Source organism: Anomaloglossus baeobatrachus, chromosome 10 (genome assembly GCF_048569485.1).
Source record: "Anomaloglossus baeobatrachus isolate aAnoBae1 chromosome 10, aAnoBae1.hap1, whole genome shotgun sequence".
NCBI lineage: Eukaryota > Metazoa > Chordata > Amphibia > Anura > Aromobatidae > Anomaloglossus > Anomaloglossus baeobatrachus.
The window spans coordinates 76,320,541-76,335,574 of NC_134362.1; the positions used below are offsets into that span (position 1 = coordinate 76,320,541).

Consider the following 15,034-nt stretch of genomic DNA (forward strand, 5'->3'; position numbering starts at 1 on the left):
AAGTGAGTGCTGTGGCTGTGCTCACTTCCTGTTGATTGCTCATTTGGTCTGAAGGCTGGGAGAAGGAAGCTGTCGCTGATTGGATGCAGGGTTCGTGTGCCGTCCCAATCCCACTTGAGCTCCAGCACCGCGTGCCCAGACACCACTGGTAGGGTGCCAGTATGGGAGGTGAGTTTGTGCTTTTTTTATTTTACCTGTGGGAAATGTGTAATCAGCATTTGATAGGTATCTACCAAATAAACAGATAATACAGGGTGGGGGTAGAAAAATAATTAAAACTAAACTTTTAATACAACAGTTAAAATTGAGTACCCAATGACATAAAAAACAAAAAAGAAAAACCAGTGTGAACAGGTACAGCGGTGGTCTGTGACGCATGTGTTCAAAACAGACATAAATAACAGACCCACCAATCACATCTATGCTGTACAAATAACTCCAAGTTTACAGCCGAGTGCAAAGACAACATAAAATGTGACTCAGAAAAGAAAAAAGAATGGTCTCACCAATTGATGTCCTGAGACCAGAACCAAGGATGGGATAGTTCACGGGGGGGTGCAGGCAACAGCTGCCACACACTAACCCAGGTTCCCAGTTGTCAGTCACCACTCACGTCCCTCCTTCCTGTTGTGTTTCATCGAATTAGGACTCATCAGGGGCTCCGGAGGTCAGAAGCACAGTGAGTATGAGACCATGAGTATAAGCACCGACGCGTGATCCCTTAAAGGACTAATTCGCACCCCATTCTTCAGTTAACTTAGCATTCTTATGGGACTCTCCATCAATGCTCCTCACCTGAGCAATTGAGCAATAAGGGTTTGGTATTTTTGTATTGTCTTTTAGTTTTTGTATTGTCTTGTACTGGGCCCAGCTATACCCTCATTATAAATTCTGATGCCACCAGGTCCAGCTATTGTTTTCTTTATTGAATGAGAGCTGTCTAAGCAAAATGACTAGTGTATTAAGTCAACTCTGCCTATTCTGACCATGACTTGTCTAAGTATGCATTGCAGATCTTGTCTTGGCCTGGCATGGCTTGTCCTAGTATCCTTCATCTTTCAAAAGGTGACTACGCTGCAGTAGTGACCTGGGAAGTGTAAATCCCTGCCCACAGTCTAAAGAGTAAAAATCAGGGGTTCCAGGATTTCCGACTCCTTAGTTTAACTAAAGCCAAGACATTTACTATCCAAGGAGACCACAACATCCAGGAAGGTCTATATCTTAAATATGTTGGAAGGATCAATATAACCAAATATTCTATTGATGTTCCATAGATTAATATCATGTTCATTTAGAGATTGATTGATTTAATTAGTCTTTTCAATGAAGCAATGTTTATACATGTTCATCAGCATGCAGCTGAGAAGCACTAGGTATTTAAGGCATCTTTCCACTAGGGGAGGTGCCTTTGCAACGTGGTCAGTTAGTTAGTGTCTGTCTAGCTAACTGTCAGGTCCCGTTTCTCTGTGTCTGTTACCTGTCCCCGTGTCTGCCTTCCCATATCTTTCTGTGCTTGCCATATCCCTCATACCTGCTTGCACCTGTCTGCCCTAGAGACTGCCTGGCCGTACCTGAGCACGTCCCTCCCTGGAGGTCAGCTGCCACAGTTCTGGACACTGCCCTGGGAGTGAGATCTGGCACCTACCAGCAGCCAAGCCCATCCTCACCACCTGACCTTTTGGTATATACCCGGTAGGCACTTAGTTAAGGTCCTCCCATATCAGGATAAGCCTGAGTTCCCCCTGTTGTCCAGTGGGTCCACTCCCGCTCGCCAACTCAACACCAACATGTGTTACGCTGCTTATATTAGTTATGTTTCAATATTTCTGAATGTCTACTTAGAGTAAATCACCCACCTGACATGTGCACTGGGTACAGGGTTCACTTTCCAGTGAAAACGTCTGCTTATTTAGCACTTTCCTTCCATCATATGTGCAATCTGCAGAGGCATGAACAGGTTTATGTTATTGACCAAAACTAGATGAGCGATAGAAACTGTAGAACCTCTCTTACCTCGACAAATCGGGCAACATTCTCCCTCATCGTGGAAAGGGTAGGTGCAGTTGGGTGCACATTCAATGGGCGAGCAAGCAACAGTACCCACCTGTAAAATAAGCTCAGTATATGTTATTTTCTTGACAGGCAACAATTTAACCATCCACTTTAACAAATAATGTTTCCTACCACTATTTCTTACCAAGCAAATGCAAGTGAGGCAGGGATCTGTGTATGAAGGGAAGCTCTCATTATTCTTATACGACTTCCTTCCATAGGAACAACCTTTGAAAAAGAGCCAAGAAACAGTTTTTCAATTCTTTTTTCATGCAAATATATAGTTTGAAGCATGATTTTGCATATTGTAGCAATGCAAGAAAGGGTGACTAAAGATAAAGAATACCTGTCCAAAAATCTGAGTAGTAAATGATATCCCCAAGGCTGCAACCTGTGCACCACCAATAACTTTGGACAGCACTAGCAGCCGATGAGTAATATCTAACACTAGATTGTATGATGTGCACCTAGTACCTTTATACACCTGAGAAATTTGAACTGAAAGGATCAAAAACTTAAAAACATTCCAACTCCTTCCTCAGGGACAAATCACATGCATGGTGCACACTGTAGTATAGCCTATGAGCAAATAGCCACAAGGCAATACTACAGTGTCACCTTATATGTGAATTTTCCCAGAGGAAGGAATTGGATAACTCTGAAAAACGTAGGGTCTAATAAAGCGCATTGAAGGAATTTGACATCTTCGTCTCTCCTATCGGGCAGCGCAGATTTAACCCTTTCCACATTCATTGTTTAAGCAAAAAACATAAAAACTGTTTTATCGAAATCTGTAACATCAACCTTGTCTAAAGCCAATACCATTCAGTATTTTTAGCTACCGTATATAGTAAAAAAAAGAAAAGTGGAAAATCTCAGACTAATGAAAGTAATGGAAGTCATCAAAAAACAGACAGAACCTCAATTAACAAAATCTATTTAACTAATGTGATTCTACAGTAAGATTGAGCCCATTAGAAACTAAATGACCCCTGAAGAAATGTGTAACATGAATAGTTCCATCCTCACTCACACCATAGTATATATGAAATCTAATATAGAAAGCTGAGTGTATGTGTGTATGTATGTGTGTATGTATGTGTGTTTGTATGTGTGTTGTGTGTGTGTGTATGCATATGTGTGTGTATGTATGTATGTGTATGTGTGTGTGAGCATATGTGTGTGTATGCATATGTGTGTGTATGCATATGTGTGTGTATGCATATGTGTGTGTATGTGTGTGTGTGTGCATATGTGTGTGTATGCATATGTGTGTGTATGCATATGTGTGTGTATGTGTGTGTGTGTGTGTGTGTGTGTGTGTATGCATATGTGTGTGTGTGTGTGTGTGTATGCATATGTGTGTATATGTTTGTGTGTGTGTATGCATATGTGTGTGTGTGTGTGTATGTGTGTGTAAAGGCTACTTTACACACTGCGACATCGCTAGCGATCTCGTTAGCGATGTGAAATTCTAGATCGCAAGTGCGATCTTGAATTTCACATCGCTAACGAGATCGCTAGAGATGTCGTAGTGTGTAAAGTAGCCTTAAGTGTGTGTGTGTGTCCGTTAAAGGAATCCGCACCATTTTATTTACAAGCACAAAATTTTGCACAGCTACCTAATTTGACTCAGGGAACGTCACAGACTATGTTGTGAGGGGACATTTTAATCCGGCGCTTTACAGTTATTCGCCAAATAAAAATGCTTACTTACTGTTTGGATATGTGAGGTAATATATTGGCTGTTTTGACAGTTAGCCTGAATATTTATCAGGTGGCCTATAGCAACCAATCACAGCTCTGATTCTATTTTGCTACAGGTCATTAATAGTGTCGCGGGCGGAGGAGGGGACGCTGCGCTCTCCCACTGCTCGGGTCCGGCTGCCGCTGCTGCCGCTGCTGCTCGGTGGCTCGAGCGATGGGCCGGATCCCGGGGACTCGAGCGGCGCTCCTCGCCCGTGAGTGAAAAGGGGATTTGGATTTTGGGGATTTATTGTCCGTGACGCCACCCACGGCTGTGGTGATTGAGTGGACACCACCGCTGCTCTGTATGGGGATCCCGGGAGTGGTGGTATGGAGCAGCTAGATGTTGGCTCTCCCCTCCGTGGGTAGGGGGGTTGGTGGTCCTGGGGCCCGATGATGGGGAGTTAGGATGGTTGACAGGCGGGTTATGGGGCCTGTGGAGGTGCAGGGACGCAGGGGCAGCGCTGTGCCACACGGCACGGAGGTACTCACTCAGCCCAAGGATGATGACACAGTTCACGGTAAACAAACGGCTGGTTGGACGGGTCCCTCGGACGGCTGCGGTGTTGATGTTCCCTGCAGGTTAGCGGTGACTGTCTCTTCCCTGCACCTAGATACGGTTGTTGGTAGCGATGGGTTCCCACCGGTAACCCGCTCCCCAGCTTGGATATAAGCCGGAGGAGCCCCTCTTTTGCCCGCAGGCGCTGGCCCTGAGAAACTGGTGCCTTGGCGGTGGCGGTGTCTCTCCAATCTGGTTGGACGGTTGCCTTCAATCGGGACTTTGGCTGTTGGGAGACCCGGAGGTCCCCTTCACTGACGGATTTGGCAAATTGTACGGCGACTCCAAGCCTTGCCGGGATCCGAAAGGCCCCTGCCAATGGTGCTGGCTTCTCTTTGTGTACCGGTCCGGTACCGCCGGGCCACCACCCGTCCACGGTCCTTACGGTAGACTCCAATAGGCCACTCCTGCAGACGGTCACCGCCGTCTGCCAACCTTGGTGTCTCAGTCCGGGGCACACACCCGGACCAACTTCAGGCTCTGTTGCTGTCACTTTCTCCTTCACTTCAACTCCTCTCACTTGCTCCTCTACCACTTCCCTCTAAATCCTTCAACTCTCCAACTAATCTGCCCGGTTTTCCCGCCTCCAGGACTGTGAACTCCTCGGTGGGCGGAGCCCACCGCCTGGCCCACCCCCTGGTGTGGACATCAGCCCCTGGAGGAGGGCAACAAGGATTTGTGTTCTGACCTTGGTGTGCCTGCAGGGAATGTGGGGTGTGTGGTGGTGTCATGACTTGTGACCCCTGGCTTGCCCAGGGCGTCACATTCCCCCTTAGCAAAATGCAGACCGTCCTCGAGCTGCCCGTCCAACACCGGTTTTATTTTCCTTTTTTTTTTATTTCTGAAAAGATAAAAACAAGACATACAAGCAAAATAACTTCATCCCACAACGGGAGGCACTTTTCTTAAACATTACGGTAACATTTCAAACGGTTGCTGCTGCCGCTCTCTCCCACCCAAGTAACCTGGCCCTGATGCTGCCCCTAAGAAACAGGCAGCACCCCTTGACCCCAGTCCTGAACCAAGTTACCCGAGCGGGATCTGTCCTTCCCCTCCAGAGGGTAGCCACCGGTTCCTGTGGTGGCTGGGCCCCAGCCTGCTCCACTGCGGGCCCTCCCTCCAATCTGCCTCTCCGGAGGCGGTACGGTGGCAGCGGTAACAAAACATTTTATTTACAAGCCACTAACGTTTGTGGTTGCCCTGCAAGTTCACGGGCTTGTCCATAAGGAGTCCCTTACGCAACTTTGAGCGGTCCCCATGGGGACAACGGTTCCGGCAACGGCCGGTTGCAAATCACGGTTGTAGACAATCAGGTTACTGTTCGATAATCATTCATTTTCATTTTCTCATAACTTTTAAACTTTTCAAACAAACACAGTGCTGGTCCCAACGGGGACTGTGACAACGGTGCTCCGCTGTCCTACTCAGATTCCTCGGCATCACCTTGGGGAACGGGTGCGGCGCTCACACGGGCCTCCTTGCTGCCCCTCAGCTTTGCATCTAGCGCAAACCACCCCCTCTCCCCACAGTGCCGGGTATACTGCACCAAGTCACCCGGCATCAGGTTACGACCTGGGTTATCCTCCGGGAGATGGGCATTCACATCCCGCCGGGCTATGAACACTTCGGCCTCCAGGCCCGGTTCGTAAATGAATCCATAGCCCCGGCGGACATCAAACCGCCTCACCTGCCCTTCATACAACGGGCCCCGGACACGGAAAGTTGCCTGACGGAGATTCTCCTTTTCCCGGATTGCACGGGCCACCAACTCGTGCCTTCAGCACGGAGTGGGCTATTGACTCCGGCTCGGGGGACTTCTCGGGGGACGCCTCCGGTTCGGGCTTTGGGACTTTCCATGGCAGCACCTCCGGGCGGCTACCGGCTCCGGCTGCAGGTCGGCCCGCCGGGGCGGGCATGCTGGGTATCGCTACCGGTTGCGGTGGCAGCGGGCCTAGTGGCTGGGTCACGGCTTCCGGGACGGGTGGCAAGGGAGGCAGCAGGGTGAGAGGGTTTAGACCGGGTCCCGCAGCCGCGATGACCGGCCCTTCGAGGGCATCGGGGCGTGGGTCACTCACCCTCCCTTCCGCAGCTTCCTCCTCGCGTCTCCGCACGGTCGCTATGACGTCTGCCATGTCGGTCTCCCACTCCTCCATGAGGAGCTGCATCTTGACCTGCAGCCTCTGGTAGAGCTGCGCGGTCCGGATCTCCACCCACGCCGCGGTTCCCGGCGCGGGGGCTACGGTGCTTCGAGACAGCATCCACATGTTGCTGGCGGCCTCTCCCAGGAACAAGATGGCTGCAGAGTCCTGGCGTCCCTGCTTTTATAGCCGCGGCTACATGCGTCTAGTCGCCATTTCGTCCCCCTTAGCCTTTTTCCGGCTCCTCCTCTATCGGGGCGGGGTTTTGGCCTTCGCGCCTCCACTACTCGAGAAGACGCTCGAACGGGAACTTTTCGCGCCAAAGATGGCGGCTTCCGAATTTTCTGGCCGGACACCTCCGGCGGTAACAAGGCGCACCTCTACAAGACGGCAGAGCGGTAAGATCCTGTTCGTGACGCCAAGTTGTCGCGGGCGGAGGAGGGGACGCCGCGCTCTCCCACTGCTCGGGTCCGGCTGCCGCTGCTGCCGCGGCCGCTGTTGCTCGGTGGCTCGAGCGATGGGCCGGATCCCTCGCCCGTGAGTGAAAAGGGGATTTGGATTTTGGGGATTTATTGTCCGCGACGCCACCCACGGCTGTGGTGATTGAGTGGACACCACCGCTGCTCTGTATGGGGATCCCGGGAGTGGTGGTATGGAGCAGCTAGATGTTGGCTCTCCCCTCCGTGGGTAGGGGGGTTGGTGGTCCCGGGGCCCGATGATGGGGAGTTAGGATGGTTGACAGGCGGGTTATGGGGCCTGTGGAGGTGCAGGGACGCAGGGGCAGCGCTGTGCCGCACGGCACGGAGGTACTCACTCAGCCCAAGGATGATGACACAGTTCACGGTAAACAAACGGCTGGTTGGACGGGTCCCTCGGACGGCTGCGGTGTTGATGTTCCCTGCAGGTTAGCGGTGACTGTCTCTTCCCTGCACCTAGATACGGTTGTTGGTAGCGATGGGTTCCCACCGGTAACCCGCTCCCCAGCTTGGATATGAGCCGGAGGAGCCCCTCTTTTGCCCGCAGGCGCTGGCCCTGAGAAACTGGTGCCTTGGCGGTGGCGGTGTCTCTCCAATCTGGTTGGACGGTTGCGTTCAATCGGGACTTTGGCTGTTGGGAGACCCGGAGGTCCCCTTCACTGACGGATTTGGCAAATTGTACGGCGACTCCAAGCCTTGCCGGGATCCGAAAGGCCCCTGCCAATGGTGCTGGCTTCTCTTTGTGTACCGGTCCGGTACCGCCGGGCCACCACCCGTCCACGGTCGTTACGGTAGACTACAATAGGCCACTCCTGCAGACAGTCACCGCCGTCTGCCAACCTTGCTGTCTCAGTCCGGGGCACACACCCGGACCAACTTCAGGCTCTGTTGCTGTCACTTTCTCCTTCACTTCAACTCCTCTCACTTGCTCCTCTACCACTTCCCTCTCACTTCCTTCAACTCTCCAACTAATCTGCCCGGTTTTCCCGCCTCCAGGACTGTGAACTCCTCGGAGGGCGGAGCCAACCGCCTGGCCCACCCCCTGGTGTGGACATCAGCCCCTGGAGGAGGGCAACAAGGATTTGTGTTCTGACCTTGGTGTGCCTGCAGGGAATGTGGGGTGTGTGGTGGTGTCATGACCTGTGACCCCTGGCTTGCCCAGGGCGTCACAATAGGAGCTCTGATTGGTTGCTATAGGCAATGAAGGACATTCTTAGTATAAGACAGCTTATGTATCAGTTAATATGATTTAGGTGTTGAGAGGGAGAGTGGGAGAGAGAGGGAGAGTGGGAAAGAGCCGCCGAGTGAGAGAAGTAGAGAGAGGGAGAGAGTGATATGGAGTAAGAGGGAGAGGGAAAGGAAGGGTTTGAGCAGGAGAGAGTGGAAGAGAGGGCAAGAGCGGGAGAGAGAGGGAGAGAGAGGGAGAGAGTGATAGAGTGGGAGATAGGGAAAAAGGGAGAATGGGAGAGAGGGAGAGTGGGATTAGGGAGAGTGGAAGAGAGGGAGAGTGGAATAGAGGGAGACTTAATTATTATCCTGGGCAATGCCAGGTACTACAGCTAGTGTGAAATAAACTTGAAAATTCATATATCTCAAGTTTCATCTAATATATAGTAGTAGGGGAAAGACTTAATGGGAACCTGTCATTTTGAAAATGGTATCTGATCTGAAGGCGAGATGTTATAGAGCAAGTAAAGCTAATCAGACTGATATACAGATTTGTAGGAATATTTTCATTAAGCCATGCAGCTTATCTATTGAAATCGCTGGTGTTTTTATGCCTATAAGCCGAGTGGGCATCTTCCCTGTATAGTCTGATTTCCACATGCTTCACCTTCAGGTTACTCATGGGAGTCCAGTTTTCGTAGCCCCTTGAGACCAAAATAAATGGGTAATTGCCCAGTTTTCCATCCCCAAAAACTGGACCAGGTCAGCATCACTAATAAACAGTTTTCCCCACTAAATACCCTTGTGACAAATCAGTTAGTTCAGAAATTATTATTCCATGGAAATGATGCAACCAATTGAAATCCTTCTAAAGGTACCGTCACACTAAGCGACGCTCCAGCGATCCCACCAGCAACCTGACCTGGCAGGGATCGCTGGAGCGTCGCTACACGGGTTGCTGGTGAGCTGTCAGACAGGCAGATCTCACCAACCAGTGACCAGCCCCCAGCGAGGCGTGGAAGCGATGCTGCGCTAGGTAACTAAGGTAAATATCGGGTAACCAACCCGATATTTACCTTGGTTACCAGCGCACACCGCTTAGCGCTGGCTCCCTGCACTCCTAGCCAGAGTACACATCGGGTTAATTACCCGATGTGTAGTCTGGCTATGTGGGCAGGGAGCAGGGAGCCGGCACTGACAGCGTGAGAGCGGCGGACGCTGGTAACGAAGGTAAATATCGGGTAACCAAGGAAAGGGCTTCTTGGTTACCCGATATTTACATTGGTTACCAGCGTCCACAGAAGCCGGCTCCTGCTCACTCCACATTCAGTTGTTGCTCTGTCGCTGTCACACACAGCGATGTGCGCTTCACAGCAGGACAGCAACAACTAAAAAATGGTCCAGGACATTCAGCAACAACCAGCGACCTCACAGCAGGGGCCAGGCTGTTGCTGGATGTCACACACAGCAACGTCGCTAGCAACATCGCTGTTGCGTCACAAAAGTCGTGCCTCAGCATCGATGTTGCTAGCGATGTTGCTTAGTGAGACGTGGCCTTTAAACCTTTGTGACCTTGAGGGAGATGGCCAAAATCACCTTCCATTAAAGTGAACAGGAGATACAGAAACAGCTGAGCACCCTCACTGGGCTGTGTTCATATCTCCTATGGGCTGTGTGGTGACCTCTGTCTTCAGTGTAAGATGCAGAAAGCGACAATGAATATCATATACTGTCCTCATTTGAAGGGTTGAATTAATGTAACCACAATGAGCTACGTTACCCATCATTACTGGTATTCAGAATTTGTAATTGGTACATACAAGTGCTTCTCAATAAGTTAGAATATTATCATTGGCTGTAAGCCATAATCAAGAACAGTAACAGAAATAAACACTTGAAATAGATCACTGTGTGTAATGACTCGATAGAATATATTTAGTTATCATAAAGAGGTACCCATAAATATTATATCACATATAGAAAGCTAACTCAAATAGTAGTTAGAACAAAAACGAAGAGAGGATATTACGCTAAAAAAAATTGTATTTATTAGAAAATATTTAAAAAAAAACAAATTGATATTAAAAGTACATATATCAAATGACTACTGAACAAAAAGCAGGATAATATTCACAAATAGAATAAATGAATCAATGCAGAAATCAAAACTGATATTTTGCTATTAAAAAGAATTATATTACAAATATGGAATCTATTCTTCAGGTCAGTCTAATAACAAATACATAATAATGTCAAACACAATAGATGCAGCTAAAGTAATACCAGTAGCACATACATAGATGGCAGTATATCAATCCTTCCACAGTAAAAAGCTAAATAATAGTATATACCAAGGGTATAGGAGACTGGAAAGTCCCAAATCATAATTCCTGAAGCAGCTGTAGTCAGCTTGGGAAGAAAAGGTATACTGCTAAATAGTCAATAATGAAATGCCATTGGTATAAAGACATTTGCTAAGAGTCCACTTGTAAAAAGGACCTATATGCTGCACATCAACTGATCAGTATATCTGCCAAAGATGCAGCTGAAGTATAAATAGCTAAGTCAATAAAGTAGTAAATAGCTTTGCACTTACGTGAATAAACAGTATAAAGTGTGGGAAATCCTGCCGCCTCGACGTACGTTTCCAAACTTTTTCAGGAGGTGTGTTGTTCAGTAGTCATTTGATATATGTACTTTAAATATATATTTTTCACATTTTATAATAAATAAATAATAATTTTTAGCATAATATACTCTCTTCGTTTTTGTTCTATCTATATAATATCTGTGTTTTTATTTTTGTATTGAATTACTGAAATAAACTAACTTTTTGATGATATTCTAATTTATTAAGAAGCACTTGTATGTACCATTGGTCTTTAGAATTACACACATGAGCAGAGTGATTTTTCTACCTGCTGAACAGTCAGGGCAGCACTGTCCTGGGACCATGATAGGATGAGGACAGGTTTCCACGCAATCCGTCTTCTTACACACAATGGAGCCATCTGCCTAGATCAAAGCACAACAGGAATGATTGAATATGGTGAATAGCAGCCAGAAAGAGAGGTAAAAATGAGACCTCTATGTGTTGCACATTTTAAATTGACATGTAAACTTTTTGTTGCTTATCCCCTTAAATGGCTTAAAGCCGTTGTCCAGGCTTTCTCTAGATTTTTATGTGTGTTCCTAGGCTGCAAAATTCTGACAGCTTATAATATATTCTCTGGCAGCATTCTGCACGGTTGCCTAGATACAAAACCTATTCATGTGACCAGGTCTCTCCTGATTCTGGAGGAGCTACTCACACCTCGACTAGTAATTTCCTGTCGGGAGATTGGTCATAACGTCACAACTGAAGCCACGCCCAGTCACTGCCAGAACCGTCCCCTGCCTCCCATGCAGCACACAGTGCAGGCAGCAGTGGAATCACTCAGCTGATTGGACCAACCAATCCTTCAATTAACTGTTATCAGGGGAAGACTGCTGAATTGAATGGTTTGAGAATAAGGCTGAAAACATCTTTCTCCACCATACAATCTCAAGGAAGCCTAAGGATCCTCCCAGGACATTTTGGTCACATGACAGCTTCATGTGACTGGAAGAAAGAAATAAGAAGGTGGAACATATAGCGCTCTCCTGAAACCACAGGATGGAAAACACTTCTATATAGGTGAGAATAATGTGCTGAGTGTCTATTATCTATTTATCCATCTATTATCTATATTTCTTTCTTTTATCAATTATCTATTTTTTTTCGCTTTCTTTTTTCTCAGGTTTCCATTTGTGGACTACATCAGATTTGGTGGTCTATTTTGGAACTATTGGGGATTTTTTTATTTAATAAATTAGTGAATGAGGGAAATGTTTATTTGAATAAAGTTTTTTTGTGTGTTTTTTATCTTTTACTACTGGGTTAGTAATGGGGGTGTGTGATAGACACATTACTAACACCAGGGCTTGATGCCAGCTATGTTTTTGGACAATTCATACCTGACATCAACCTCAAGATGTGCTACTTCTGGGGTGGCTGTGGGCTGGTATTTTCAGTCTGGGAAGGGCCCAATAACCATGGACCTTCCCAGACTGCTAATATCAGCCCCCAGCTGTCTGCTATACCTTTGCTGATCTATCTATCTCTCTCTCTTTTAGGAAATATAAGCTTTAAATAGCATTGATTGTGCAGTGTCTGGCTAGAGGGTGGTGCTGAATAGTGCTGCAGATTGAATAGTGAAGCAGATTACTGACAGCCAATTTGTGTGCAGTGTGTGAGTAGAGGGCGGTGCTGGGGCAGATTACTGACAGCCAATTAGTTTGCAGTGTGCCATAATATGGCAAGATTGACGGAAAAATAAAAAAGCAATGACTCTCGGAAGAAGGGAAGCAAAAAACAAAAATGAAAAACGGAAAATCGCCCGTGGGTGAAGGGGTCAATCTGAATATCATATGTGTAGTAGATAGTTGGACCAGCTAGAGCTGTGAGTGACAAGGTCTATGAAAGAAGTAGAAAATGTGTGCAGACCTTGGGAAAATATACAACATCCATGCAGATGTTGCCCTCCTTCAGATTTGAACCCAGGTCCCAAGCATTACAAGGTAACAATGGTCATTCCTGTCCCACTTATAGGATCATATTTCAACTCACCTGGCAAATGCAGATGGAACAGGGATCTCCAGGAGACCAGATCTGCCCAATGGGAATCTCAATTCCATTGTCATCAAAGGGACATCCTATACATTCATAAATATAGTGTATAGTACATTAATAGGATTTTTCCATCAAGTACGAATAAATGTAGTGCCACCATTCAAATTTTTCAAGGTAGTAAACTATAATTTAATAATTTTTGGCAAAACTCTAGGAATTCTCCTTCAATTACCTCTTCTGGAGTATAGTCCCCAGATGACACTGTTATGGCATACCTTATCTTCACTATAAAGAATATTCCCATAAAGGGAATCTGTCACCATGTTTTTGCCACATAATCTGAAAGACGCATAATGCAGAGACAGACACTGGTTCGATCAATTTTTCACTTAATGGACTGCTTGTTGTAATTTTGAAAAAAATCACTGTTTTATCTGCAGATATCTAGAGGGCTAGTAAACCTGCTTCCATGTAGTCCTCCATATTAATGATCTCTGTATAACCCTGTCCCCAGCACTGATTGGCAGCTTTCTGCCTATGCACAGTGTACACAGAAAGCTGGTGCGGGCATGGTTATGCAGAGATCAGTGTTCAGAGATCTGGTAGACCTGCAGTAGATAGAACAGAAATTTTATCAAAACTTCAGCAAGCAGCACAGTGAGTGTGTTACAATGACTATGGGATAGCAGGGAACAAGAGCTCCTAAGCTGTACCTCAAGCTAGAGGGTCCTATGCTATCCTAATTCCAGGGATACTCCTGAAGGTGGAGAGGCCTGAGTCTCCTTCTTGGCCCTGCTCCTGACCAGTCCTTATCTGATTCTCCCTACCCCCAGGGAAGGACGGGACAGGAGTGTGTTGAAACCCACAGATATAGACAGATAAAGAAAAAACAAAACTCTGTCACACAGTGCGCACACACAAAAGTATAGATAATAAAAGATTCAGCAGGAAAACAAGAGCAGAAAGAAAGTATAAAACAACAGGGGTAAACACCACAACTGCTCCAAGCAATAAGCACAACTTTCACCAGAGAGTCTGAGGCCGGTTTCACACCTGCGTTCATGGAAAATAGCGCAGTCCGTTAATGCACTGCGCTATTCTCCATAGACGACGCACTGTAATGCAAGTGTCTGCGTTGCATCCGCTGCACGACGCAGCGTCGTTATTTTGATGCTGCGTCGGGCGGAAGGAATGCTGCATGTAGCCTTTTTTGTATCATTAAAATATCGCACCTTGACGGATTCCGTTAGTATCCGCCAAGGTGTGTAATGATTGTCTATGGCGGCGGATTCCGGCGCAATGCGCTAAGCGGCAGAATCCGCTGACGGTTCCCGTCACGTTCTACTGAGCATGCTCAGCATGTCCAGCAGAATGATCTAAATCGTTTAAAATCACTCCTGGTCTCTCTCCCCCCTCTCCCCCCCTCTCTCATACTCACCGATCACTGGCGCAGCGCTGCACGGCTGTAACGGCTTTTCCTCTTTTGAAAATGCCGGCCGATCATTAATCCATCTCGTATTCACTGCTTTCCCCGCCCACTGGCGCCCATGATTAGTTGCAGTCAGACCTGCCCCACGCTGAGTGACAGCTGTCTCACTGCAACCAATCACAGCCGCTGGTGGGTGGGTCTATATCGTGCAGTAAAATAAATAAATAATTTAAAAAAACGGCGTGCGGTCCCCCCGAATTTTGATACCAGCCAAGATAAAGCCACACGGCTGAAGGCTGGTATTCTCAGGATGGGGAGCCCCACGTTATGGGGAGCCCCCCAGCCTAACAATATCAGCCAGCAGCCGCCCAGAATTGCAGCATCCATTAGATGCGACAGTCCCGGGACGCTACCCGGCTCATCCCGAATTGCCCTGGTGCGGTGGCAATCGGGGTAATAAGGAGTTAAATGGCAGCTTATAGCACGCTATTTGCAACACATCCGTCTTGCATCACACAACGCACTGTGACGGATGCCTCACAACACAAATGTGAAACCGGCCTGAGACTACACACCTCACAGACCAACATAGAATAAACTATAGTTAGCATGGGTAGAAGGTTACTTTCAACCAGCATAAATAGCAGGGAAGCAGATGTGACAACATTTGACTAAAGGAGCAAGAAGACTAGCACAGATTAACTCTTGCTAGCCTACCTATGAATCAGCATACAGCAGGTTGACGCCTGAGTCCTCCTATGTTGATCCCAAACACCAAAGAAACCATGGGGCGGAGGGTCAGAATATACATTACAT

General features: G+C 47.4%; 1 protein-coding gene across 1 annotated transcript in view; it reads right to left on the reverse strand.

Annotated features, from left to right (window-relative positions):
- The window catches only part of VWCE (von Willebrand factor C and EGF domains), a 103,219-nt gene that overhangs the window by 23,581 nt on the left and 64,604 nt on the right, over positions 1–15,034 (reverse strand). Inside the window, exons 18-22 of the mRNA XM_075326437.1 lie at positions 12,787–12,872; positions 11,057–11,153; positions 2,198–2,280; positions 2,014–2,104; positions 1,857–1,939 (exon numbers count right to left, since the gene is read on the reverse strand). Coding sequence (XP_075182552.1) covers positions 1,857–1,939; positions 2,014–2,104; positions 2,198–2,280; positions 11,057–11,153; positions 12,787–12,872 — 440 coding nt within the window. The remainder of the gene's footprint in view (positions 1–1,856; positions 1,940–2,013; positions 2,105–2,197; positions 2,281–11,056; positions 11,154–12,786; positions 12,873–15,034) is intronic.